The sequence below is a fragment of the Molossus molossus genome, unplaced genomic scaffold, assembly GCF_014108415.1.
Source record: "Molossus molossus isolate mMolMol1 unplaced genomic scaffold, mMolMol1.p scaffold_m16_p_13, whole genome shotgun sequence".
Taxonomy (NCBI): Eukaryota; Metazoa; Chordata; class Mammalia; order Chiroptera; family Molossidae; genus Molossus; species Molossus molossus.
Genome location: NW_023425348.1, coordinates 5,203,724 through 5,231,676, shown reverse-complemented (window position 1 = coordinate 5,231,676; position 27,953 = coordinate 5,203,724). Strand labels below are relative to the sequence as shown.

At 38.0% G+C, this 27,953-nt stretch overlaps 1 protein-coding gene and 1 long non-coding RNA gene across 3 annotated transcripts in view; one reads left to right on the top strand and one right to left on the bottom strand.

The window, feature by feature from the left end:
• LOC118628821 overlaps positions 1-7,386 on the bottom strand; it is a 28,060-nt gene extending 20,674 nt beyond the window's left edge. For both annotated transcript variants that reach the window (XR_004959310.1, XR_004959309.1), the window contains exon 1: positions 7,176-7,386. This is a non-coding gene — a long non-coding RNA (uncharacterized LOC118628821). The remainder of the gene's footprint in view (positions 1-7,175) is intronic.
• Positions 7,387-8,091: 705 nt separating this feature from the next.
• SIK2 (salt inducible kinase 2) overlaps positions 8,092-27,953 on the top strand; it is a 136,031-nt gene continuing 116,169 nt past the window's right edge. The window contains exons 1-3 of the mRNA XM_036257615.1: positions 8,092-8,283; positions 21,136-21,252; positions 22,861-22,924. Of these exons, the coding sequence (XP_036113508.1) occupies positions 8,149-8,283; positions 21,136-21,252; positions 22,861-22,924 (316 nt within the window). The 5' untranslated portion in view covers positions 8,092-8,148. The remainder of the gene's footprint in view (positions 8,284-21,135; positions 21,253-22,860; positions 22,925-27,953) is intronic.

Sequence of the window (27,953 nt, the reverse complement as noted above, 5' to 3'; positions counted from 1 at the left end):
CAGTCCTTGCAGCAGATCAGCTGGAGTTAAACCCTCCCATTGATATGCCAACAGCAATCAAGGCTGAATCACAACAGAAGGTGTAAATTCCACACATGGGGTGCACCTCAAGGGCCCAGCTGGAGTTATCAGGGAGGCTGTGCCACTGGACCCTATAGGACACCTACTACAACAGGCAATGCTAGGAAGCCTAGGAGATATAGAAATTTTACCTAATACATAAAAATAAACACAGGGAGGCAGCCAAAACGAGGAGACAAAGAAACAGGTCCCAAATGAAAGAACAGAACAAAACTCCAGGATAAGAAGTAAATGAAATGGAGATAAGCAATCTAACAGATGCATAGTTCAAAACACTGCTTATAAGGATGCTCAGTGAACTTAGTGGGGGTATCAAGAGCATAATAAAGGACCAGTCAGAAATGAAGGATGCACTAACTGAAATAAAGAATAATTTACTGGGACTCAATAGTAGAGCAGGTGAAGCCAAGAAGCAAACCATCGGTTTGGAATATAAGGAAGCAAAAAACACCCAACCAGAACAGCAAAAACAAAAAATAATCCAAATAAATGAGGATAGTATAAGGAGCCTGTGGTACAACTTCAAGCGTGCCAACATTCGTATCATGGGAGTGCCAGAAGAAGAGAGAGGGCAAGAAATTGAAAATTTATTTTTTAAAAAAAATGACAGAAAATTTCCCTAATTTGGTGAAGGAAACAGACACACAAGTCCAGGTAGCACAGAGAATCCCAAACAAGAGGAACCCAAAGAGGTCCACACCAAGACACTTCATCATCAAAATGTTAAAGGTTAAAGACAAAGAGAGAACCTTAAAAGCAGCAAGAGAAAAGCAGTTAGTTACCTACAAGGGAGTTCCCATAAGACTGTCAGCTGATTTCTCAAAAGAAACTTGGCAGGCCAAGAGAGAGTGGCAAGAAATATTTAAAGTGATAAAAAGTACGAACCTACAACCAAGATTACGCTAACCTGCAAAGCTACCATTTAGAATCAATGGCCATATAAAGAGTTTCCCAGACAAGAAAAAGCTAAAGGCGTTCATCACCACCAAACCAGTATTAAAGGAAATGTTGAAGGGTCTTCTTGAAGGAGAAGAAGATAAAAAAAAATATGAACAATAAAATGGCAATAAATACATATCTATGAACAATTGAATCTACAAACAAAATGAGCAAGCAGAACAGAAACAGACTCATGATATAGAGAACTTTTTGTTGGTTGCCAGATGGTAGGGGAGTTGGGTGAAAAATATGAAGGGATTAAAAAGTACAAATTGGTTGTTAGACTGATGAACCTCAAAGGGAAGGGGGGAGGTGAGGAGGAAAGAGAGAAGCCAAAGACTTTATATGCATACATGCATAACCAATGAACACAGATCATAGTGCAGGAAAAGCAGGAGGGGGGCGGGTATAAGGAGGAAGGCGTCAAGGGGAGAAAAAGAGGAACATCTGTAATACATTCAACAATAAAGATAAGTTTATAAAAATAAAAGATAAAAACAAAGAGGGACTGGTCAATGGCCAATATTCAGCACTGCTAAGACTACATCTAGGCTACTGCATTCAGTTTGGGGAACAGTATTTTAAGAGAGACATTTATAAACCAGAGACCAGAGAAGAATAAGAAGAAAGGATAGAGAACTAAAAACACAGCCAGTCTGACAGTGAATTTGGAAATATTGTGTCTGGAGAACTGAAGAAGGACTATGACAATCGGTGTGTGTCTACTTAATTTGTAATGTCTTGCACCAGAGAAAATAACTAAAAGTATTGACAGGAGTCAAAAAAGCAGCTATGAAATCAGTATGAGGAAGCATTTTCTCCTGATATGAACTATCTCACATACATCACATGTGAGATGTATAATGAAGCATGGAGCAGTAAAACAAGGCTTGATGCCATCTGTCAAGTGTCTAGAAATTACTGTATCAGATGAGAAGATGAACTCATATAATACTGAGATCCCTTTCAAATTTAAGATCCTAATGAAATCTGTCATCTGGGAGGAGATGCAAGGTTTTTGAAATTATTTTCAAAATTTAGAGAGAATCACACATTCTTCATTTAGAAAAGGTTCATTACAGCTAAAAATAAGTATAAAAAATTAAAACTAGGGCATGGTTACCCATCCTTTAAAAGAACTAAAGAAAGTTTTCTTTAAATGATCTCAATCCTCTAGTGTATGTCCATAGTAGTACCTTAAACACAGGGGCACCTACATGGTTATTAACCTGATAGAACAGTGCTTGTTTTGGGAATACTGTATTTAATAAAAAGAAGCACTTGTCATTGGCATGAGTCTGTGATTTGGATTTTCTCATGTACTTCTGCCTTTTGTAATATAAAAAGCAGCATATTTATTCTAGCCTTTTAATCTGCTTTCTCTAAGCAGTCACCTAATAAAGAGTTCACCAGTATTCAATTTGAACTGAATCTAAATCCAGGTCCAAGACTCCTTGTGTGTTGACTTTCACTCAGTCCTAAAATGATAAAACAGTACAAATGTACACATTGTCCATGATCAAGGAAACATATGGAGTATACCTTGTTTTTCAAGTTCATAAGCTGCCTGTTTCAGCAAAATACCTATAGCACTGTGAGCCATGACCTCGTCTTTCCTCACATTTCAAATTTCTCTTTCATTACCTCTGTGGTAACTACTCTTCTCATTCCACATTTTTGTTCTAAGTCCATTTTATTCTAAGTTAAGTATGCTACAGAATTAATTCTCATTTCAGTCTCTGACAATCTTTCTTAATTATTTCTATGTGTACACCCTTTTGCCTTTTGAAGTGTTATCTTAACATTTTTAAATCAACTCAATGGCAAACAGCTTTATACTCACAGGATTATCTGGGAATGTTGCATTTTAAAGGTCAAGCAAATAGGAAATCTGGTGACTGCAGCACTCTACCTCAGTGATACTAAATCCAGAGATGAAAAAATGGGAATTGTATGAAGTCTCTCTTTCCTTCTCCTTTTCCCTTTTATCTTTTATTGTTTTTCCTGGGGTGAGGGGGGGTCTAGAGAGAGAGAAAGAGGAAAATTAGGAGAGAGAAAGAGAAGAGGAAAGTAGGAGTTAGATGATATTAATAATTGTTCAAATGTACTTAAAGCAAAAGCACATAAGAGACATCAGGGCTGAAACTGGAGAGGGAGAAATAGACCTTTTGTATTGAATCACGGATTCCAAGGATGCAATACTCTAAGAGTCCACATGTATTTCTTTAGAGTCACATTTAAAACCTATTGTGGTGCTTAGTGGCACACCCACTGCACTTCCAAGTAGGCAAGGTTTGTTATGGCACAATCCCTGCTACCTCTTCCCAATCTCTAGACACTCAGTACCTAACAATAAATTCTGGTTTGCCAAAAACATTTTAGTCCTCCGTGCCATTTCCTTCATTCCAGCCCCAAATCAAATCTTTTTTTTTATTATTATTATTATTTTTTTATCCTCACCCAAGGACATTATTCCATTTTTTGTTCAGATAGAGTAGGAGGGAGAGAGAGAAAGAGGGAGAGAGAGAGAGAAACATTGATGTGAAAGGGACACATTGAGTGGCTGCCACCCGCACGACCAACCAGGGCCAGGGACAAACTACAACCGAGGTACGTGCCCTTAGCAGGAAACGAACCCGGGTCTCTCTGGACCGCAGGCTGATGCTCTAACCGCTGAGCCAAACCAGCCAGGGCCCAAATCAAATCTTACTCCCAGGTTATGCAAGTAGGTAGTTGGCCTGGCTATCTGATAAAAATAATCAGAAATGAGTCTTAAATACATTGCTGACGGGCAATTTTACACAGAAGTTATCTCATGTCACCGGCTATTTTTTCATAATTGAGAATGAAAGTGAAATAATCCAAATAAACTCCAGTATACTTTATTTATACATAATCAATTTAAATAAAACTTTGTACATATCTGCTACATATTATATTTTATACACATTATATATTTTAGTAATTTTTTTGGTGTGGTATACTGTATAGTAATCACCTTCATGTAATGGTATGCAACATGTTTTGCAAATTTATCTGGTTTCACTGCTCTTTCCTTTTAAAACACACACTTTACATGTTCTATTTGGATTTTTTTTTTATACCAGTGACTATTTTTTCTTTTTCTTTTTTTTTTCTTTTGTGGTACGTGCCCCTAGCAGGAACCGAACCCAGGCCTCTCTGGTCTGCAGGTCGACGCTTAACCGCTGAGCCAAATTGGCCAGGGCAGTGACTATTTTTTTCTAAAACGTGGTCTTTTAGTTGCCCTGAAAGCCTAAAAGGTGAATCAATGTAAGGAGCTCTTTTAGAAGGACCAGAAGAAGTGCTGGGTTCTGAGCTGCACTCATTTGAGCCAGCAGATATCCATTCCCTCGCTACTTCAAGTAGAAATTTTTTCTATCTTATTTTATTTTGTCTATTGTAATTACAGTAAATTTTGAATGCATTAATAAAATGCAATTGATGAGAAAGAATGCTACAGTACAATAATCCTATATTACCCTGAGTTTTCAAAATTTGAAATAGCTACCTCGTGATTGGTCAACATTTGGGCATGAAAACAGGAATTAACTCATGTGTGCTTAACAATGTGTTAATTTCTGTTCAAAAGATATTCTTTAAAGAAGGGGTTGTTAGCCCTGGCCGATTTGGCTCAGCGGTTAGAGCGTTAGCCTGTGGTCTGGAGAGACCCAGGTTCGGTTCCTGCTAAGGGCATGTAATAGTTTGTCCCCGGCCCTGGTTGGGTCGTGCGGGTGGCAGCCACTCGATGTGTCCCTTTCACGTCGATGTTTCTCTCTCTCTCTCTTCCTCGCTCTCCTTCCCACTCTATCTGAACAAAAAATGGAAAAATGTCCTTGGGTGAGGAGTAAAATAAATAAATAAATAAAAATAAAGAAGAGGTTGTTAGCTCTAGTAGGTCTCCATGTGCATTTTCTGGTTATTGAGAGTAAGTAACTTTCCTCAGAGTTCCAAAAGAACCCCCAGAGCAATTAAAATGCTGAGTGGAAGGGGGAAGTGGGGGGAAACAGGGGACATCTGTAATAATGTCAACAATAAAAAAAAAACTTTAAAAACCACATTAATCTAACAGGCAAAATGTATAAGGGTTACATATGTGAGTTCTTCCTGATTTAGTTAGATGAATCCTCATATACTACTCCCATCAATCCAAAAATAGCATCAGTCTTAAAGCCTCCCTCAACTTCCCTCCTCACTTTTGCAAACAACATAATTCACAGTAGAATAAGGTATTGCTTGGGAGATTGAACGGCAAAAACACAGTGAGCATGAAAAGCTCAAGTGTCAGTAGACCTTATACAAAGAATAAAAAATAAAACAAAATAATAAAAATAAAATGTATACATATATATTATTTCATTAAAAAGTTAAAACTACAGCCCTGGCCAGTTTGGCTCAGCCGTTAGAGTGTCGGCCCAAGAATTGAAGTGTCACAAGTTCAAATCCCGGTCAAAGGCACATACCTGGGTTGCAGTTTCGATCCCCAGTCCTGGTCTGGGTCATGTGGGAGGCAACCAATCGATGTGTCTCTCACATTATTGTCTCTGTCTCTGTCTCTGTCTCTCTCCCTCCCTGCCTTCCACTGTATCTAAAATCAATGGCAAAATATCCTCAGGTGAGGATTAACAAAAAACAAACAAACAAGTTAAAACTACAGAAAAGTTGCAAGAACAATACAATGAACAACCATATACACTTTACCTAGATTTATCAATTTAACATTTGGGGTCAGCAACATTTTGCCACATTTGCCTTATCTAGCTTTGCTAAACCATTTAAGAGTAAGTTGCATATATTGAAACCTTTTATCCCTAAATACTTCAATGTGTATCTCTTAATAACCACAACACAATTATGAAATTCAAGAAGCTTAACATTTAAATAATACTATTATCTAATATAAAATCCATACATAAATTTAAAAAATTCTCCTGAAAATATTCATTTATAGTACTTTTTCCCAAATCCAGGATCACATATTGCCTTTAGTGGCATGTTTCTTTAATCCCTTAAATCTAGAATAGTTCCTCAGCCTTTCTCTCTTTCATAACGTCAACATTTTTTAAGAGTACAGGCCAGTGGTTGGTTCTGATGTTTCTCAATTTCCATTTTTCTGACTGTTCCTTTGTGATTAGATTCAGAATATGTATACTCATAAGAGATATTGTGTCTTTAGTATCTCACATCAGAAAGTGCATCATGTCATTTTATCCTATTACTGGTGGCATTAACTTTGATCATTTTGTTAGGGTGATGTCTGTCAGATTTCTCCACTGTAAAGGTACTATGTTTATCCTTTTGTAATGAATAAAAAATATGAGGATATTTTGAGACTGTGTAAATATCCTGTTCCCAGCAAACTTTCACCCAATGATTTTAACATCTATTGATAATACTATTCCAGTCAATCATTACTATAATAATTGCAAAATGATGATTTTCCTCATTTTATTTCTTCTATGTGTATTAGTTTGCATTCCACAGTCAAGAAGAATTGTCACTCTCTTATACTTAAAATTTTAAGAATAATTATGCCTACATAGATTCTTTTTAAAAATTGTGTTATAATCAATTTCTATCATTATGCATTTATGATGCTCAAATTGTCCCACAATTAGTAAGTGGAGGTACATTCAAAAGCTAGGTCCTACTTCCTTTTTTCCCCTAGAAGTAATTATTGTTTGTTATTAATTTTTATATATCCTTTTAGTCTTTTTTCTAGGACTATATGTTTATGTTCTTTTTAATTTTTTTCAATTACAATTTACATTCAATATTATTTTGTATTAGTTTCAGGTGTACAGCATAGTGGTTATACAATCACATACTTTACAAAATGTTCCCCCTGCATTTCCATTACCCAACTGGCACCACACATATAGTTATTACAATATTATTGACTATATTTCCTAAGTTACACTTTACATTCCCATGCCCTATTTCCTTTTAACATCTCCTCATTCTTTGAAAAACTTGCTTTTTTGCACAAAATCTTTCAAGGGCATTTAATACTTTCCCTCTCCTTGCCCTGGAATCAGCCATTTCTCTGGTTTGACTGCATTTGGTGGAGAACGGCATTTAGAAACCAAGATCTGGAGGCACTTAATATATTTCAGAACACTGAAATAACACTGTACCTGTTCTTTTCATCATATGGAAGCCTGGTGTGATTTGCAATCCTAACTCAAGCACTACCTGAGTGTACCTGGCAATCCCCTTCATTTCTTGGAGCTTGATCACCTGTCTGGGAAAAAAAAGTGCAATAGATAAGTATGTATTTCCTAACCTTATTGGGGTCAGCAACATGTTTGCGAATGTGATAAAAGCTATAGTCCCAGCTCCCCAGAGACAAGCTCAAGTAGGCAAAAATTTGCATACGTTTTTAGGGGGGTTGAGACTCCGAAGCCCAGTTGAGGTTACAGATCTGTGCATAAAGCACTCTCTAGGGTCCCTTAAACGCTAATATTCTGTTAATCTATAAGCGACCGTGCTGCTGTCAGAATGATTCCTCAGTGACATAAAAGTGTGGAGGGATTTGTATAGAAACAAAAAGAGAAAAGGATACAAGGAAAGGAGCCCGTTCTGGCCCATGCCAAATTGAGGACACACTGCAGTCGTAGGAGAGAGGTTTTGGCGGGAAGGTCCGTGAGTGGGCGGAGAAGGCTGGCGCCTGGGAAGGAGGCCGGGCCGGGTCTCTGCACCCCTCCGTCCGCCCACCAGGGCTCGCTCTTGGCCTTCGGCTGGGATTCCGAGGAACCCGGCGGGGGGGGGGGGGGTGCTGGCCGCGGCCAAGCAGCCAGGAGAGCCCAGAGCGCCGCAGCCCGGAAGGAACGCGCTGTCCAGGCCCCGCCCGTCTCCCTCCTTCCCTCCCTCCAGCCACAGACGTCGGTGCTGCTCTGGTCGCCATGGTGACCAATCGCGGCCCGGTCCCGCCCCCGCCCCCCGCCGCGGCCCCCTGACGTCGGCTCACGTCAGCAGCGGCGCGCGCCTGGCTGGGCCCAGCGGAGCTGGAGGGACGGAGCGGAGGAGCGAGCCGAGCGGCCGTCGCCCGAGCTCAGCCGCGACGCCCGCCCGCGCTCCAGTCCGCCGTGTCAGGCAGCGGGGCCCAGCATGGTCATGGCGGATGGCCCGAGGCACTTGCAGCGCGGGCCGGTCCGGGTGGGATTCTACGACATCGAGGGCACGCTGGGCAAGGGCAACTTCGCCGTGGTGAAGCTGGGGCGGCACCGGATCACCAAGACGGAGGTGCGGCCCGGGGCTCGGCGGGAGCGTCCGAGGCGAGGGTTTGGGGGAGGACCTGTTTACCGAGAGGGGCGGCTGCAGCGGGGCCCTGGGGAGACCCAGAGGCCGGGTCACTAGCTGAGGCGAGAGGGCCTGGGACTGTGAGGACCCGGGAGGTGCAGGGGATCCATGGGCGCCAAAGGGATCGGGCCCGGCCACTGGGACCTGAGTGTTGTCCGATTGGAAACCCGACCAGCCCGCGCTCTGCCTTCCCTACGCCACCCCCGGTGGCCACGCGGAATTTCGTCCAGAGCCTTCCACTCTGGCCGTGACCTGGTCTGTGGCCTCCGCTCGGGAGCCCAAGTTCCGCGTCTTCCCTGCTTTCGGCTGGGGGTGGGGTGGGAGGGGAAGTCTCGGGCTCCTGGGCTGCGGGTGAGAGACGTCGCCAGCCCCGAGGAGGGGACCGCCTGCGCTCGGACCCGGAACGCCGGGCACCGTGCATCCCCCGTGACCTCGGCCCCCTACGGCCCCGCGAGGAAGGGACCCCCGTGGCCGAGAATGCCCGGAAGGCCCCTGTCTGTCTTCTCTCCCACCTTTTGCCCGACAGTGTCTCTGATTTGGTGTCAGGCTAGCTTGATCTAACACTCCAGACAATGGAACTGGTCAAAATGGTCATCTCTGCATTTGCGCGGTTAGTGGATTGGTCTTTCCCATCCTGGGCTGTCCCTTTACCAGGTGTGCCTTCTGGCTGTGAACACGCGTTCCTTAAGCCACAGAAGATTCTGCTCTGCACTCATGAAGCCCTCCACTGCTTTCCGACGGTGGATTCAGCGCCCCCCCCCCCCCCCCTTGCACATTCTAATGCACCGCACATATTTTCGCACAAGTCTCTCTTCTTACCTAACCCGCCGTATTCCACTCTGCCTCATTGTTGCTGTTCTGGAATTTCATCCTTTTCTCAGTTTTGTTCTGGCCAGTTTTCATCCTTTTCAATTTTACCCATATTAGTGTGAATGTACTAGAGTTTGAATGTAGAATAACAGGGCCTTTTTATTTTTCAGAATGGCAATGTAAGGTGAAGGGCATTTGAAAACTTGAGTGATTTTCTTAGCCGTTTTTCTTAGAAGTTTTGCTTAACTTTGTTTTTGTGAAGGAATCCATTTCCAAAAAGAAGGGGTATTTGTCATTGCATCATCTTCACTTTTTGCCCTCCCTTCCTGATCCCGAAGTAACCCAAATATGACTTATTTTTTAGCATCAGGACCAAGGTCACAGGTTTTCTGCTCACAAATTTCTCAGTGTTAGAAATTTTGATTCAGTCTGTAATGATAAATAATGCAACTATAGTGAGATTACTTAATCTGACCCAGCATTTTTTAAAATGAAGAAATTGGTTTCATGGCACTTCTCCTTAAATTACATGAAAAGAAGGCATTTTAATGTGTATTTTTGTATGAGTCCCTGATTAATTACTATCTTAAAAATCAAATAAATTGCACGTTACAGAGAGCTCTTACAGAACTTTTGAACTATATATTGTTAAGTGGTTGAATTCCAAGCCCATCAATTCATAACATTTTTTCTCATCAGTATTAATAGCAAGATTTAATTGTCAGCTGTTACTTATAAGGTGAAATTTAGATAATACAGTATCTATTTAAATATTGCTTAAGTGAGGTTGATAGTGACTGACACTTTCTGTTGAGCTTGACAGTTCTAAAGATATCGGTTTTAAACTGACATATTTTATAGAGCTAGGGGGCACTGCGGAGTAGTATCATGGTTTGGCTGTCAGGTGGAGTGAGATCAATTTGTAATTGAGGGCACAGGTCAGATTATGAAAGAGCACCCAGATCCTGAGTTGTGTGTGTGTAAAATGATTTAAGTTAAAAGCTGAGTTTCTAGCCCACAGAGCCTAAACACAAGAAGATATTCTTTGTGTTTTTCTAAAGGTGTCTTAATAAATAAAGAAAAATTGTGTGCATTTAACATAGGTGAGTGTGTTTGCGGTAATTTGGTGTGATTGGAGATATTAAAGTTGAGGGGTGAGTGAAGTGGCAGGGTAATTAAGGAAGAGAAAAGCTGTAGATTTCAAGTTTTGTCAAGTTGCTCTGAATTTTTATGGTAATTTGTGCTTAGAATTGTTTAGCTATGGCTCAGATAACAATTGTGCCTTAAAGTATACTATTTGTTGTTAATGAGGGGTTTTTTTTAAAGGAAGTGTTTGTTATCTTAATTCATTCACTGTATATTTATGTCGTTAATAAATACAACAACTACTTCAAATATAAGTAACATGGCTACTGGAGACGTTCAAGTTTTATTTAACATTATTTTAGGTTCTCATTGCTGAGCACAGTATGGTAATTACAGTGAAACCAGTGTATAAAGAACAGTATTAGCAAAATATAATTGTACTTACTGCTTATAAAAGGTTCTTCAATATAATGTACTTTGATATCAATATAAGTTTGTGTGTTTTAAAACTTAGAGGTCTTTTTTCCCCAAATCTGAACCCAAGGCAAATTTTAGAGTTTAGCTTAAACATCAATGTCACGAACAATTGGACCCTTTTATTTTTAATGGGTCCTTCTCTGTCTCTTGTTCTGTATCATTCAAAAATAATGTTTTCTACAGAGCTTGGGAGATCCAAGACTGTTTGCCTTCTAGGAAGAAATAAATCAGTAGACAAAACAGAACTTCATTTTGTTCTAATCTATCAAATAGCTTCACAGTAAGAAATATAATTACATCATCATCTGAAGCAGTATTCTCATATTAGACCTCTGTAAATTTTGCACACAAAAGGAAAGGCAGGTGGTGGTAGAATCCAGCTTCCTAATATACTTCATAAAAGCTTTGTAGTATTGGTTTGTGGCTTATGAATTAGAGTAGCTAATTTTATAAATTAGCATAATGAGAAAAGAAGAATAGCATTTAGACTGTGAAACTATTTTAGGCAGTAGTGGTTGCTAGTTTGCTATAAGTGTCCTTGAGTAGTGTTTTATTTCATTAATACTACACTACCAGAGAATTTTTCCTTTATCTGATTATATGGCTAGTTGTTTGTTTGTTTTTTGTCTGTTAAATAAAATTCCAGTAAAGTCACTTGTGCCCTTAAACTTTCCTGTTTTCTGTCTATTAAATAAATATATTCTAAATATAGAAAATATAAAGAATAGTACACCAAAAAATGTGCATGTACAATTTCACTACCAATGGGAATAAATCATTCCTAGCATTATTTCCTCTAGTCATATTTTTTTCATGTATTTTTTCCATAGATGAGATCACTTTGTAGGTACACTTATATAAATTGTATCCCTTTTTCCACTTATAGCCTGAGCATTTTGCTTATTATATGTAACTTGATAAAACATTTTAAAATATATTTTTATTGATTTTTTAGAGAGAGAGGAAGGGAGAGAGAGAAACATTGATGTGAGAGACAAACATATTTTGGATGCCTCCCCCATGCACTCCAACCAGGGAACAAATTGGAGACCAGGGCATGTGCCCGCCCTGACTGGGAATCAACTAGCACAGGACAGTGCTCAACCAACTGAGCACACTGACCAGGCCTGATAAAAATTTGTAATAGCTTCAGTGTTCTAACTTGCAGATGAATCCTATTTTACTTAACAGTTTTCTTATTATTGAACATTATACAGTTTCCAGTGTTGGCTTATAGTAAATAATTTTCAGTGAATGATTTTTGTGTATATAACTCTGTCTGCATTTTTTTTATTTTTTCAGGAAAGAGAAATTAGGAGTAAATTCCTAGAAGGGAAATTACCAAGTGAGAAGGTTATTGTGATATTAAAGAGTAATATATTTTTATCAAGTTTATCATGTTTATTATTGAAAATTTTAAAAGTATAGATAAATGAAAAGAATTACTCATAATGTCACCACCCAGACATAACTATCATTAGTTATTTTCAGACCTTTATGACAGATAATTGAGTTTCTTCAATGCCATGCCTCTGTGTTACTTGGCTAAAGAACACATAAATATGTGGTCCATGGACTCTTAACAATATTTCACAGAGGTTCTGAAAAGTACCTTATTAAAATGGCACCTAGGTGCTGGTTACTTACGTCTGATAGAAAGGACATTCTGAACTCTGCTTATGTTACTGAAAAGCTTTCTGTGTGCATTTGAGGGCTTTTGTATTTAGCTATAACTCTTAACTACTACCTCAAAATGTAAGTATTTTTCAAGCTTTCCAAATAAAGTATCAAAGTTGCATTTTTGGAGCAAGGGTAGAAAGAAGCAAAGGAAATAGTATACCCTGATTGCAATATCTCTTGAAGAAGAGAACTTATTTTTTAATACAATTGAATTATTTATTTTGCTTGAAAATTTTAGGATTTCTCTTAGTGGTCTTGATATTAATCTTGTGCTGTGGAGTAGTCCAGATTTCCAGAAGCAGCTGTATTGGGTGCAACAGAAGGACTTGCTATCAAATAATTTAATCACCAATATCTGTATTTAGGCCTATGTATGATTTTTGTGTGTTGAAATAAAATTTTTATTTATCATGGAAGATATATGCTTTATTAGAAATTGTTCTCTAGTTTCTTGGCACCTAGGATAGTAATCTTTGGCAAAGTATTCTGTTCAAAATACTCTTGTTCTTTTGGGGGAGTTAGGGGAGACAAATGTGCAAAATAGGAATTGTGTAAATTTTTATATTCTGTAGAAATTTTAAACTTTAACAGAGTTTAATGTGTTCTGATTTTAATTCCACTGGGAAATTATATCTCAGTATCAGGCAATTAAGAAAACATTTATTTGGAAATAACTGAAACTGGCCTGGTTCTTGGATTCACATGATGACATCTGATTTATGGCCCCTTGCTGATGACAGAGTCATTTCCTTGAAGCCGAGTGGATTCCAGAAATTCATTAAGATACCTTTCTTACCTCTTTAGTGAACCTAGTACTTCTTCCGCCCTCCACCTCCACATTTTTTGTTATTTATGTAAAAGTGTGCCTTTATACAGAACATTTGTGGAGAATGCGTTTTCACCCTTCAAAGAGAAACAGCTCATGTATCCAGTTTGAGCTTATTAGAAGAATGAAAGACAGTTAGTTACATTTGGGAATGTCATCAGAAAATCTTCATTTTAAAAAATATTTCTAAAATGCTTTAAATAGATTAAGAGATGAATCTTGGATGGATTTAACCAAAAAATGAAGCTAAAATTTGTTTTAAGTTCTTTAAAATAATCAGTATTTATGTGTTTTTCCTCCAACTACCAAAAAAATTATACACATTGTTTATTTATTGTAGCCATTGTTGAAGAAGAAAATAAACATCCTTAATTCCACCATCCAGAGCAAAAGATAATTCAGTTCATATCTCTTATTAACATATATTCTATATATAGGTAATAAAGTTGATGTCATCTATACACATGTTTTTTAATTAATGTGTTAGTAACATTTCCCCAAATTTTAAAAATACTGTCTAAAGCATAGTTAAATACTATCCTTACATATGACTGTCAGTATTTTATTTATTAATTTCCTGTTATTGAACATTTAGATTATTTCTCTCTCTTGCAGTTTGTCTTTCAAAAATAATGTTTCAGCCCTGGCAGGTTTTGCTCAGTGGTTAGAGCGTCGGCCTGCGGTCCGGAGAGACCCGGGTTCGGTTCCCGCTAAGGGCGCGTACCTTGGTTGCAGTTTGTCCCCGGCCCTGGTTGGGTCGTGAGGGTGGCAACCACTCGATGTGTCGCTTTCGCGTCGATGTTTCTCTCTCTCTCTCTCTCTCTCTCCCTCCCACTCTATCTGAACAAAATATCGAAAAATGTCCTCGGGTGAGGATAAAAAAAATAATAATAATAATAATGTTTCAGAGGGCATTCCTATATACATCTTTGTATACTTATCTGATTATTTCCTAGGTTAATGCCATAGTAATGGAAACCCTTGGGTCAAGAAATATGTCCTTACATCCATATCTTATTAGATGCCAAATTATCCTCCAAAAAGAGTGCCTATTAATTTTCACCAGGAAGAATGCATACTTACCAGGAATATGATTTTTAAATCGTTTCCAATTTGATAAAAGAAAATAATATATTTTATTCTAATTCACATTTATTTGATTACACGGTTTTATGTGATGATTTCATTTCTTTTGTGAATTGCTTGTTCTCTGGCCCATTTTTTAGAGTTGGGTTTTTTTTGCAGATTTGTTTTGTTTTTTTTTTTAAGTATTTTTTTAATTAATTAATTTATTTATTTATTTTTGTTACAGATGTTTCTCCTTTTTCCCCCACCTCCCCCTCCCTCCCTGCCCTGTCCCCAGCTTTGTTGTCCATGTCCACTGTTCATGCATACATGCATATAAGTTCTGGGGTTTATCTCTCCCCCACCAACCCCTCTTCTGGGGATTGTCAGTCTGTGCCCCACTTCCACGTCTCTGGGACTACGCCGTTACTCAGACTGTTATGTTCATTATATTCCACAAATAAGTGAGATCATATGATACTTGTCTTTCACTGTTTAGCTTGTTTCGCTTAGGATAATACTTTCTAGGTCCCTCCATATAGTCTCAAAGGATAAGAGATCTTTCTTTCTTACAGCTGCATAGTACTCTATTGTGTATATGTACCACAGCTTTTTTTATCCATTCGTCTACTGATGAACACTTGGGCTGTTTCCAGATCTTGGCTATTGTAAATAGTGCTGCTACAAACATGGGGGTACATATATTCTCTCTGATTGGTATTTCAGGCTTCTTAGGGTATATTCCTAGAAGTGGGATCACTAAGTCAAGTGGAAGTTCAATTTTTAATTTTTTGAGGTAACACCATATTGTTTTCCCGGATTTAATTTTTAAGGTAGGAGATTATTTTTAATCATTTCTTTTATAGTCTTACAAATTCTCAGTTCATTGTTTATGCATATAAAAACATACTAACATCTTTACTCCAGTTGGTTTCATTTACCTACCATTATAATTAATCAAATTAAATCTTAATGATTTTATTATATAAATTATATTTTAAAAGTCAAATATTAAATTGGAAAAAACGTGTAATTTATTTACTCTTAAAGGATAATTAGAGAACTCCATGTCAGTTTTACTACTAATTTTCACTGCTTGCATTGTAGACTACTCAATCACATTCACTTTTCAAATAATGTTTTGATTCCCCACATGATTTTACATAAAAACTTTAAAAGTATTTATTTTTTAATTTCAAAAATCAAATTGTATGGTAAGGACAAATCTACTCAGTACTTCAGAGGGACGGTGTAGCATTACTATGTTAGTAAATGATGCTGAAGTGGATACTACCAGAGACAGCAGACATGTTAATCCCTTCTGATTTGTTACTAGAAGAATAGCTCTTGCTGTGTAACTTCCTTGTAAAGTTCCTCAAAGCCACTTTATATATGGTTTCTTTAAGTATATGAGATTAATATTTTTTTTATAAGAAGTGAAATAATTTTTTCTAAATTTATCAAAAAGGGTAATATTACCATTAAATTACATTTTGAAAAATGAAAATACTCCTTTTATTCATCAATTTAACAATACATGATTTCTGCTCTTACATTTAATTCCTGGTCTTTTGTGCAGATTTGTATTTTACATAGTTGTTACAATTATATGTGTTGTTTTTTACTTAACATTACTGGAAACATTTCTGTGTATATAGTCTTAACTAATATTTAAATCTTACAATGTACCTATTTTATAGAGAATTTAGAAAATAAGAAAATGACTCTTTCATAAATAGAGAAGTTAGCATATTTGTTAGCATATTTGATAAACATAACTCAGTTTTATTTTTATTTTTTCTTATTAGTAAAGTATTCATTCTCATTGAAGAGAAATTGGACAAAAAGTATAATGCAAAAAATCTTTTCACACATTGAAAACATTTCATTATATTTTTATCTAGTTTTTCCTCATCTTTTTTCTTGTGATGAGACTGCACTGATAGTCTGATCTTTAATTTAATGTTTTAGTCTAAGCATTTCTCCGTATTATTAAAAGGAACCATTTTAATAGTTATATTAAAAGTTGTAATATAAACTTAATATAATTCATATAATTATTTCCCAATTACTGTTTATATTCTATAATGTTATAAATAATACTGTTAAATATATTTACACATAAATGTTTATCATTTCAGATTATTTCTTTCAAATAATTTCTCAGAAGTAGACTACTTAAATTAAATGGGATGGATGATTTTTAAGGTTCTTGACATTGTCAAATTACCTAACAGAAAAATTATAACCTATTTATATTCCTATCAGCAACATACAAAAGTGGCCATCTCACTGAACCTCAGCTCACAAGGGTGTTTACTTTTTAAGGGTGTTAATCTTTGTAAATACAATATGCGAAAATGGTATCTTTTGATATATTATTGACATAGTAAGTATTTTGTGGTTTTTAATTCACATTTTTCTATTTCTGAGGTTGCAGTATTTAGTGTTGCTACTTTACATGGGATTTAGTTTGATCATTCTAGTTTATCCAGTAGGCCCTCCAAAGTTGTATAGGAAACTTTTCTTTTGAACTCACCTCACAGATGGAATATTAATTTTTCTATCTCCAGTAAATTCACTGAAGGTGATTTTTAAAATAATGCATACATAATTGGGAATTAGAGAGTTGAATAATTTAGATGAACAATGACAAAAAAGGGATCCTTCAGTTTACAGAGTGCTTTGCTTGACTTTGTTACTGCCATGCAGTTTTTGTCTTAAGTGTACTATGTTCGGCACTAAGTAGAGAAGAGATGAATAGAGTAAGTTCCCAGAAATCTAAATTCATAGTTATCTTCAAAATGAACTATTGGAATACAATTATTTTGCAAGTTGGGAAATCTCCAAATGCAGATCTTTTGTTGATGAAATTTGGTTTCCAAAATGTGTTCTGTTTATTCTCACAGACTTATTAAGTTCCTTGAGGGTAGGAACCAGATCCCATTTTTGTATCCGGGCATAATTCTGGGCACACAACAGGTGCTCAGTAAATGTGTGAATAATAAGCTCTTTGAAATAGTGAAAAAAATTGAATTTGTAGTTAGAAGGCCTGCAGTTTTTCCCCATTAATTCACTTGAGCTTTAGGACCTTTGTAAATGATGTAATGTCTTTGAAACTCGGTTTCATCAACTCATGAGTGTACTGCTTGTTCCATTTACTATACAAAATTGAGAAATAAATGAGATATTGCTATGCAATTGTGAAGGTCATCGTCACCATCATTATTATATTTCTGAAAAGTACTTGGTAAAGAGTCCTTTTGTTAAGAAATTACCTGGAAGAGTATTCCAGAGACTATTAGCTGATCACCCAAAATCCACTGTTTCCTCTTCTTCCTGGACCTACAATTGGACTGACTGTTTCTTGGCCCCACAGGCATTTAGGCATGGTCATGTGACTGGGTTCTAACTAATGGAGTAAACAGTTTTTTGTTTTTCTGTTCTGTTTGTCTGGAATGAAGGCAACCTTCAGGGTAACCATGGAAGCCACCCATTAAAGGTAGTAGGCCTCCTTGAATCTTGTATGCCTTCATGGAGGAGGCCTACCTACTAACTTCTCACCCATTCAAGTTTGCTACATCAATAAGAAATAAGCTGTGTTTGAATCAGTACTTTTGGGGTCTACGTGTTACTTATGTTATAAATAAGGAGCATGCTAACACATGCTCTGTTTTTTCTTTAGTGCTTTACCTTTCTCTAATCTTATAGCAGCCTTACAAACAAGGTGTAATATAAAGATATCAATATATAGACTTGTGGTCCATATATACATATTCTGCAATGCAAGATAAAATTGAGGAGAGAATTATGTTTTGTCTTTAGAGGTTTTTGGGTTGTTTTTTTCTTTTTTTTTGCTGAGAAAAGTTAAATGAGGTTTATAACTTGTTAAAGTTTAACTAGATAATTTATATATTTTTTACTTTTTTATTGTTTGAGGCCAAGGTTCCAAAAGAGTATAAAAGAGGAGATGTCTCTTGTTAATATCTTGATATTTAGTATCCATACTTTTAAAAAATTTATTTAGCCCTGGCCAGTTTGGCTCAGCGATTGGAGCATCGGCCTGTGGACCAGAGAGTCCCGGGTTCAGTTCCTGCTAGGGGCACGTACCAAAAAAAAAAAAAAATTTCTTTATTGTTAAAAGTATTATAGCTGCTCCCCTTTATCTCCCATTGACCCCTGTATCCAGACATTTTGTTTAACATTAAATATGATACTCAATATATTATATATAATAAAAATTTTTCTTAATGACAGTAATAATGTGGCAATTTTAAAAACCATGATTTTGCCCTGGCCGGTTTGGCTCAGCGGTTAGAGCGTCGGCCTGCGGTCTGGAGAGACCCGGGTTCAGTTCCTGCTAAGGGCACGTACGTACCTCGGTTGCTGTCTGTCCCCGGCCCTGGTTGGGTCGTGTGGGTGGCAACCACTCCATGTGTCCCTTTCAGGTCAATATTTCTCTCTCTCTCTCACACTATCAAAAAATGTCCTCAGGTGAGGATAAAAAAAAAAAAAAGCTTCCTTAAAAACCATGATTCTTTTTTTTCCGCTCCAGTTCTTTTTCTATTTATTAGATAGTCGTGACCCATTTTGTTTTCTAAAGCGTTTTGTTGGGGTGGGGTTACTGATGTCTAGACATACTCCAGAAATTGCAGGGCAACACATTTTCTTCAAAATGTGCCCATGTTGCCCTGGCCGCCGTGGTTCAGTGGTTAGAGCCTTGGCTCCTGGACCAAAGGGTCTCAGGTTCGATTCCCAGTCAAGGGCACTACCTAGGTTGCAGGTTCAGTTCCCAGCCCCAGTCCGGGCCCTTGTGGGAGGCAGCCAATCGATGTGTCTCTCTGATATCCATGTTTTTCTCTCTTTACCCCTTCCCCTCCCTACCTCCCTTCCACTCTCTAAATCTCAGTAGAAATCAACCTTCCTAAGGAATATTGAAAAGATTCAAGTATACAGTTATCCTTTTATCTGTCAACTTTTACCAAAAGTAAGTGTTAATACTGTACTGTATTCTCCTTTCTAGCAGTCCAAGTTTAGCACTTCTTTCTAGAATATTCTGATTACAGAAGCAAAATACTAACAAACAAAATAGCTGTTGAAAAACCTATATACTTTACTGCCTAGCAAAGAAACTACCTCTTTGTTGGGCAAAATTTTAATTTTAAGCATTATATTTAGTAATCTGATTGCCCTTAGGAACTTGAGTTCTTCTGTGAGTTACAATTAATTCAAATCAGAAAAGAAGCTGTGACAGCAAATTAGAAATAAACCTTACAGTAAAGGACAGAGTAGCCATTAGGAAAGAAGAAAAAACTAATTGTATAAATGAAAGTCTGAGGGAATTGACAACCTGAGTTCTATTTTCTTGAATACCTTTTAAGAGTCTTGAACTGTTATAGCACATACCATAATTGATATTAAAAATTTCCCTGACCTGGAAAGTATTATCCTAAGCAAAACAAGCCAAACAGAGAAAGACAAGTATCATATGATCTTACTTATTTGTGGAATATAATGAACATAACAGTCTGAAGAATGGGATAGCCCAGAGATGTGGAAGTGGGATACAGACTGACAATCCCCAGAAGAGGGGTTGGTGGGGGAGAGATAAACCACAGAACTTATATGCATGTATGCATGAACAATGGACATGGACAACAAAGCTGCAGACAGGGCCGGGAGGGAATCAGTGGGGGGAAAAGGAGAAACATCTGTAACAAAAATTAATTAATTAAATTTTTTTTAAAAAGCAAAAAAAAAAAAAAAATTTCCCTGCAACAACACAAAACAATTATGTTCAGAATAGGTACATAGAATGGGAACTACATTTTAGAGTTTCTTCAGAACTTAATATATTAATTAAATTTGGGCAGTGTTTAATTATCTGAAAATTTTATTTAAATCAGAATGGCTTATTTCCAAACCAAATACCTACTAATTTTTTAAATAGTTGAAAGTGTTACAGATGTCTCCCTTTTTTCCCCATTGACCCTTTCCTGCTCCCTCCCACCCCCCTCCTGCTTTCCCCAGTCTAATGTCTGAGTCCATTGGTTGTGCATATATGCATATAAGTTCTGTTTTGGTTTTGAGCTTTTTTGGTTGCATGAAAAAAAGGTACATGATTGTTGATTTCTCATTACCTAGTTATTCACCTTCAAATGCAGCTCCTTCAAATTATTAACCTTGGAGTGCTTTGGGTTCCTATCTAGTCATAACAGAAAGAGGCCACATTTTTAAAAATCACATTGCGTTATGGAAGTCAAAATTTGGTGTAATTACTAGTATTTGAGTTTTTGCACTTTGATTTTGAGAACAAAATTTAATCCAGTGGGTATCTTTTCATGGAGATGGATTTGATACTTTATATTTAGCTTTTTACCAGAAAGGTAGGTCTATATTCTTTGGAATCTATCACTTGCTTTTCTAGAAAAAATGTATTTCAAGACAATAGAAACTGTCTTCTACTTGGCTGATCATTTATTTATAAGTACTTTGCGATGGGATGTTAACTAGTTGAAACTGCTGAGATTTTATTTCTTTAATTTGTAAATGTACAAGGACATTACATTTGTATTGAAATAGAAATATCTTTTATTGAAGTAACTTTGCAGGGTTATTCATCATAGCACACTGAAGACAATCTTAAACGAAATCTACCACAGTGTCCTACATGTGGTAGATGTTTAAGAAATATTTGTTGAATGAACAAATGAGCATTGAATTTAATCTAGCAATCATCGTTGTCATGGGAACCTGCAGGCAAATTCTCAGGTGTCATTCATTAAAAAGATTCTGACCGGAAAATGTTAACTATTATATACTAATTGTATTTATTTGTGTGTGCGATGCAGGTGGCGATAAAAATTATAGATAAATCTCAGCTGGATGCAGTAAACCTTGAGAAAATCTACCGAGAAGTACAAATAATGAAAATGTTAGACCATCCTCACATAATCAAACTTTATCAGGTATGATTTAGCCTTATACTCTCCATGCTTCTCAGTTCAGTTCTCTATTTTGCATCATCATTTTTCTCTTTTATGTTAGTTTTTTTAATGTTTAGAAAAGGATAATGTCATATTTTAATTAAGCTGAGTACAACCATCTTTCTTTTTTTTTTAACCTCACCCGAGGACACTTTTTCATTCTTTGTTCAGATAGAGCAGGAGGGAGAGAGAGAGAGAAACATCTATGTGAAAGGGACACATCGAGTGGCTGCCACCCGCACGACCAACCAGGGCCGGGGACAAACTGCAACCGAGGTACATGCCCTTAGCGGGAACCGAACCCGGGTCTCTCCAGACCGCAGGCCAACGCTCTAACCGCTGAGCCAAACCGGCCAGGGCCATCTTTCTATATTTAAATAAAAAAATAGAAAAGTGCCCTGGCCCGTTTGGCTCAGTGGTTAGAGCGTCAGCCCGCATGGGTTCGGTTCCAGTCAAGGGCACATACCTTGGTTGTGATTTGTCCCCTGCCCTGGTCAGGTTGTGCGGGGGGCAACCAGTTGATGAGGCTCTGTCACATCGATGTTTCTCTCTCTCTCTCTCTTCCTCTCTCACTCTGTCTAATAATAAGTAGAAAAATATCCTCAGGTAAGGAATAAAAAATAAAAAAATTAGGAAAGTAAAACCTAGTAGCTTAATTTTAAGTTGTCTCTCAGACTGTAAATTATTTATTTAAAAAGCTTATAGTTGTGCATTTGTGATACCATGCTTAAACCTGCTAGATTTTGGTGGTGGTACCATTAATGAGGACATGGGAGTTTTGCTCATCTAAAAAATATACGGTTGCCCTTGCCGGTTTGCCTCAGCGGTTACAGCGTCAGCCCGAAGACCAAAGAATCGCGAGTTCAATTCTGGTCAAGGGCACGTACCCCGATTGTGGTTTGTCCCCAACCCTGGTTGGGGTCGTGTGGGAGGCAGCCAGTTGATGTGTCCCTCTCACATCAATGTTTCTCTCTCCTTTCCCCTCCCTCCCATTCTATCTGAAGATAAATAGAAAAGTATCATTGGGTGAGGGTTAAAAATAAATAAAATAAAATAAAATAAAGCAGTAGAGTTATGAAGAAGCTTTGAACAATGTTTTAAAATGATAATACTATGCATCAATATTAAAGTATAGTAGAAGGAATATCACACTGTGCCAGATTAGCTAGACTACAGCTAAACTGAGCTGTATTTTATTATCTTATAACACAAGGCTAGAAAAGTCAGTGAGGAAGGAGGTGGTAAAAAGTTAATCTTCAAAACTCCTGTTATCTATATTAGCATTGTTTAAATCTGAATGTGTATAATAATCACCTGGGGACTTCCTGTAGGTCTGAGGTGTGGGGCCTGAGATCCTACATTTCTAACAGACACCTGGGCAGTACTGCTGCTGCTGGTCCATGGACCACACTTGGAAAGCAAGGATCTAGATTTTTCACCAAAGTACTAGGATAAGGATATTGTGTCTTGTAAACTTTGACGGCTTCTGAATTATTCATAATTTTGACACTTTTATAAGTAACTATATAGAATGTTGTGGTAAATTGTAATTCTTTACTGCCAGACTAATATGGAATTATTTATCAATAGGTAATGGAGACCAAAAACATGTTGTACCTTGTGACAGAATATGCCAAAAATGGAGAAATTTTTGGTAAGCACTTTTCCTTAATTTTTTAAAATTTAAAAATGTTGCCCTGGCCGTCTGGCTGAGTTAGAAGGAGCATCGTCTCGAACACCAAAATAAACATTGCGGGTTCAGTTCCCTGTTGGGGAGCATACAGAAGGCAAATGATCAGTGTTTCTCTGTAACATCAATGTGTCTCTCTCTCTCTGGCTCTTTTTCTCCCTCTTTCAAATCAATAAAAATATATCCTCAGGTGAGGATTAATAATATATACATATTAAATTTGAAAATGTCACTAATCTTCATAAATGGAATGTTTTTTATTTTTCTGCCTGTTTAAGTGTTGGTAACATGAATTAGAAATTTTTAAGCATTAGAATATAATGTGATATATCCTATAAGCTAAAAATATGGAATATAATTTATTTTCTTATATTTATGATATTACAGGTACTGCTTAATTTTCTCATCTATATTAAAGAGATTAGAGAATCAGAGATTCTTTTTCTTTATCCTTCTGTATGTAATGTGCCTTTTTCTCTGGCTGCTTTTAAGATTTCTGATACCATTGGTTTCAACAATTTGATTATGATGTGCCTTTGTGTAGTTTTCTTCACAATTCGTATGTTTGATGTTCATTGAACTTTTTGGATTTGTGAATGTATAGTTTCCATCAAATTCAGAAATTTTTCAGCCATTATTTTTTTAACTAATTCTTCTGGTTCACCCCTCTCTCATCTTCTGAGATTCCGATTATACATATATTCGGCTGCTTGAAATTGTCCCACAGCTCACTGGTGTGCTTTTCCATTTTGAAAAATTTCTATTTCTTTCTGTATTTCATTTTGGATAGTTACTATTTCTGTGTCTTTAAGTTTACTTATCTTTTGTTCTACAATGTCTAATGTGCCATTAATCTCATCCAGTGTAGTTCTTATCTCAGACATTGTCATTTTCAGCTCTATAAACTTGACTAGAGCCTTTTTTTTTAAACCTCACCTGAGGCCCTGGCCGGTTTGGCTCAGCGGTTAGAGCGTCGGCCTGTGGTCCAGAGAGACCTGGGTTCGGTTCCCGCTAAGGGCACGTACCTCGGTTGCAGTTTGTCCCCGGCCCTGGTTGGTCGTGCGGGTGGCAGCCACTCGATGTGTCCCTTTCACGTCGATGTTTCTCTCTCTCTCTCCCTTCCTCTCTCTCCCTCCCACTCTATCTGTACAAAAAATGGAAAAATATCCTCGGGTGAGGATAAAATAAATAAATAAATAAATAAACCTCACCTGAGGACATTTTTCCGTTTTTTGTTCAGATAGAGTGGGAGGGGGAGAGAGAGAGAAAAAAACATCAACATGAAAGGGACACATTGAGTGGTTGCCACCCGCACGACCCAACCAGGGCCGGGGACAAACTGCAACCGAGGCACATGCCCCTAGTGGGAACTGAACCTGGGTCTCTCTGGCCCGCATGCCGATGCTCTAACCGCTGAGCCAAACTGGTCAGGGCTAGAACCTTTTTTTTTTTAACATTTATGTCTTGTTAGCTTTTTGAACATATGGAATACAGTTTTAATACCTTTTATGTTCGTGTCTCCTAATACTGGCATCTCTGTCAGCTCTGGATCAGATTTGAATGGTTGATATTTCTTCTCAGTTTTGGTTATATTTTCCTGCCTTTTTACATGCCTACTAGTCTTTCATTGGATGGCAGACATTCTCGGTTTTACATTATTGGTTGCTACTTATTTTTGTATTTCTATAACTCAACTTGATCTTTGTTCTGGGATGTAGTTAAGTTATTTAGAAACAGTTTGATTCATTTGGGTCTTGCTTTTATGATTGAAGCAGTGCTCAATCTAGGTCTAATTATTTCCCACTTTGGGGTACTCTCCCCAATGCCCCATAAATTCTGGGTTTTGTTTTTTTCTAGGCTGGCCAGTAGGAACAGGCACTATTCCCAGTACCAAACACTCTTCTCACTAATCCTCTCAAATGGCTCTTTCTTTGGCCTCGGGTAATTTTGTAGCATACCCTTTCCAATCAGTACACTCCTGAATGCTGCAGGGGGACCCTCTGCAGATCTTGAATATTCTCTCTGTGTGTAGCTCTCTCTTCTCTGGTACTGTTTCGTAGCCTCCATTCGCCTTGCTCTTTATAGACTCTCAGCTCTGTCTTTAACTCAAGGACTGCTGGGTTTCCCTCACTATGTTGTGGTCTACACACTTTCTAAACGCATTCACTGGTTTCATCTCATTTATTTTCTGTCACCCAGGGATCACTCTCCTTCTTTGCCTGATGTTCAGTGTTTTACAAACCAATGTCTTGTATATCTTTGTTTGTTTGTTTGTTGGAAGAAGAGGGTTGTTTCAGCCAGGAAGGTGAATTCAGTTCTTGTCACTCCATCTTGATTGAAAGAAGGAATTATATATACTTCTGTAGTTCTGAAAGAAATGTATTATTTATAGTTGAATTCTAAATAAATAGTTTTGATTTAATTATTTTCTAATTATATTTCAGGAAAGAGAGTTGGCTTGCCTCTTTTACTTATATGTTTTTTTTCTATGATACTGTTTATTAAGCTCATTTAAATTCTTAAGATATTGCTTTTAACAAGAAGCTTCTTAACTGATGTTATAATAGGATGGTTATGGGCTTTGAAGCCAAGCAGATCTGGCTACACCATATTAATTGTTTATAATGCTGGCTACACTGTATTAATTATTGCACTGCTTTGGTCCAGTTCCTTTCTTTTCTTTCTTCTTTTTTATTGTTCTTTCTCTTTCATTTTGTGCCTTACATTTACTCATTCAATCAGTCTGTCAGTCTTTCAGGAAATCTTTATTGAAAACCAACAATGTGTCAAGACAGTGTTCTATGTGGTAAAAATACCACAATGAAGAATACAGACAAAAATCCCTGTTCTCACAAGCTTTACATACTAGGATGGGGAGAGAGACAGTAAATAAAATAAAAAAATTATATAGTACAGTCGTCCCTCGCCACTTCGTGCTTTGACTTTTGCAGCTTCACTTATCGTGGTTTTTAAAAATACATTCATTAAAAAATTGATTGAAATGGTGAAAATGATGCAGCACACACTCAGTTGTCTGAGTCAATGGAAGAAGGAAGAGTGGAAAAAAAAAGGAGATGGTGGCAGAGTGAATGCAAGCTACACAGGCTGTCTCCCAAGACCAGACTGGAATTACAACTACAATAAAGACAAAACATTAGGAAAATCCAACTGAAGAGCAGCTAGAAATGAGCCAGTACAACCACGGACAGAGAGGACGCCAAATCAAGCCTGGTAGGAACTTGCGGAGGCACATGGGGGGGGGGCAGGCTGGGAGCCCACAGACAGCAGTGAGGGATGTATTAGTGGTGTGTGCTTCCTGCTGAGAAAACAGGTTTTAAAAAGCACCAAATCAGCTACAGCCACTCACCTTGGGCTCTGGCATAGAGAAGGCGAACTGGACTGGAACTATATGGAGAGAGTCCCAGGCTTCTGGCTCAGAAGAGAGCTGGATGGGAGGGCACCCAGAGTCTTGTGCTGAATCACTCCCTCACAGGACAGTAATCATATTACTCAGATAGTTCCTGCAAGAAGTAATGGTCCCTCCCTTACAAATTCAACACCACCAGACCAGGCCAAAGAAATGCAAATTAAGGATCATTAACATCTAAACTATGATAACCAGCAAGTGCCCCACCTGCTGGAAATCCTATTACAGCTGAAGGATTTTTTATTTAGCTGCAGTGCTTCAAATCCAGGCTCATCAAGTAACTGAGACTAATAGACTGCAGGCAAAAACCTAGGGAATAACTGAACCTTTCCTTGACTTGCAAATCTACCCAAGAAAGTGAAGACTTGACAATGGTGTTTAATGTGGGTCCTCCCACTCTCATCCAAACCCAGTAGAGGGAGCCACAACCAGCAGAACACCAACACTCACAGGGAATATTTGGCAGGCTCCAAAATCCACTGAGACAGTCAAAATAGTGAAACAAAGAAACAAATCCCAAATGAAAGAACAAGATAATTCTGCAGGAGAATAAGTAAATGACATAGAATTAAGCAAGATATCAGAGGGAGAGTTCAAAGTAATAATCATGGGGAAGGTCAACAGCATGAGTAAAGAGCTCAACAGCATGAGCAAACATATAGAAACATTGAAAAACCAACTCACTGGAAATGAAGAATAACATAGCAGAAATGAAGAACACATTGGAAGGAATAACCAGCAAAGTAGAGGAAGCCAAGGACCAGATCAGTAAATTAGAAGACAGGGTAGAAAAATCACCCAATCAGAAAACCAAAAAGAAAAAACAATTAAAAACCAGGAAGACAGGACTTCCAGTCAAGATGGCGGCGTACAGAAACGCAGTATCGCATCCTCCTACAACCACATCAGAGTTATAACTAAACTACAGAATGACCATCATTCAAAACCTCCTGAACTCAAGTTGAATGGAAGTCCTACAACTACAGAATTAAAGAAGCAGCCACATCAAGACTGGTAGAAGGGGCAGAAGCAGACAGGCTGGCCTCACACCCAGGTCTTGATACAAATTAGGATACCTCGGCTGGAAAGGTCCTCCCTGAGGACTGAGGGGTCCCCGTCCCACACCAGGCGCCTCACTCAGGGATCCAGTGCCAGGAAGAGAATCCCCATCACTTCTGGCAGGAAAAACCAGCAGGAACTGAGGCTGAGGTGGCTGGAACCCCAGGCAGCTCCTCTTAAAGGGCCCGCGCATGGTCTTATCGAACTCACTCCCTAAAAGCTTGGATGGAGGCAGCTCAAGGGGCGCCAGAGACATACAGGGAAGAACTGAGCTGTTTGGCATTGGAGTGTGGGCTGGAGAGGGGGCTTTCTCCAGGACAAACGTGCTGTCAGAGGCCTTTGTTCCTTTGGTGAGCCCTTCCCTGGGGTGGCAGATGGCCGCCATATCTGAGACTCCAGCAATCTGGCTCAACTGGTTGCCTTGTCCTGGTGATTCCCTGAGGCCCCGCCCCACCCAACGTTCAGGCCCACTCAAGCTGTTGCCAGTTGCTTAACCATAGGATTGGC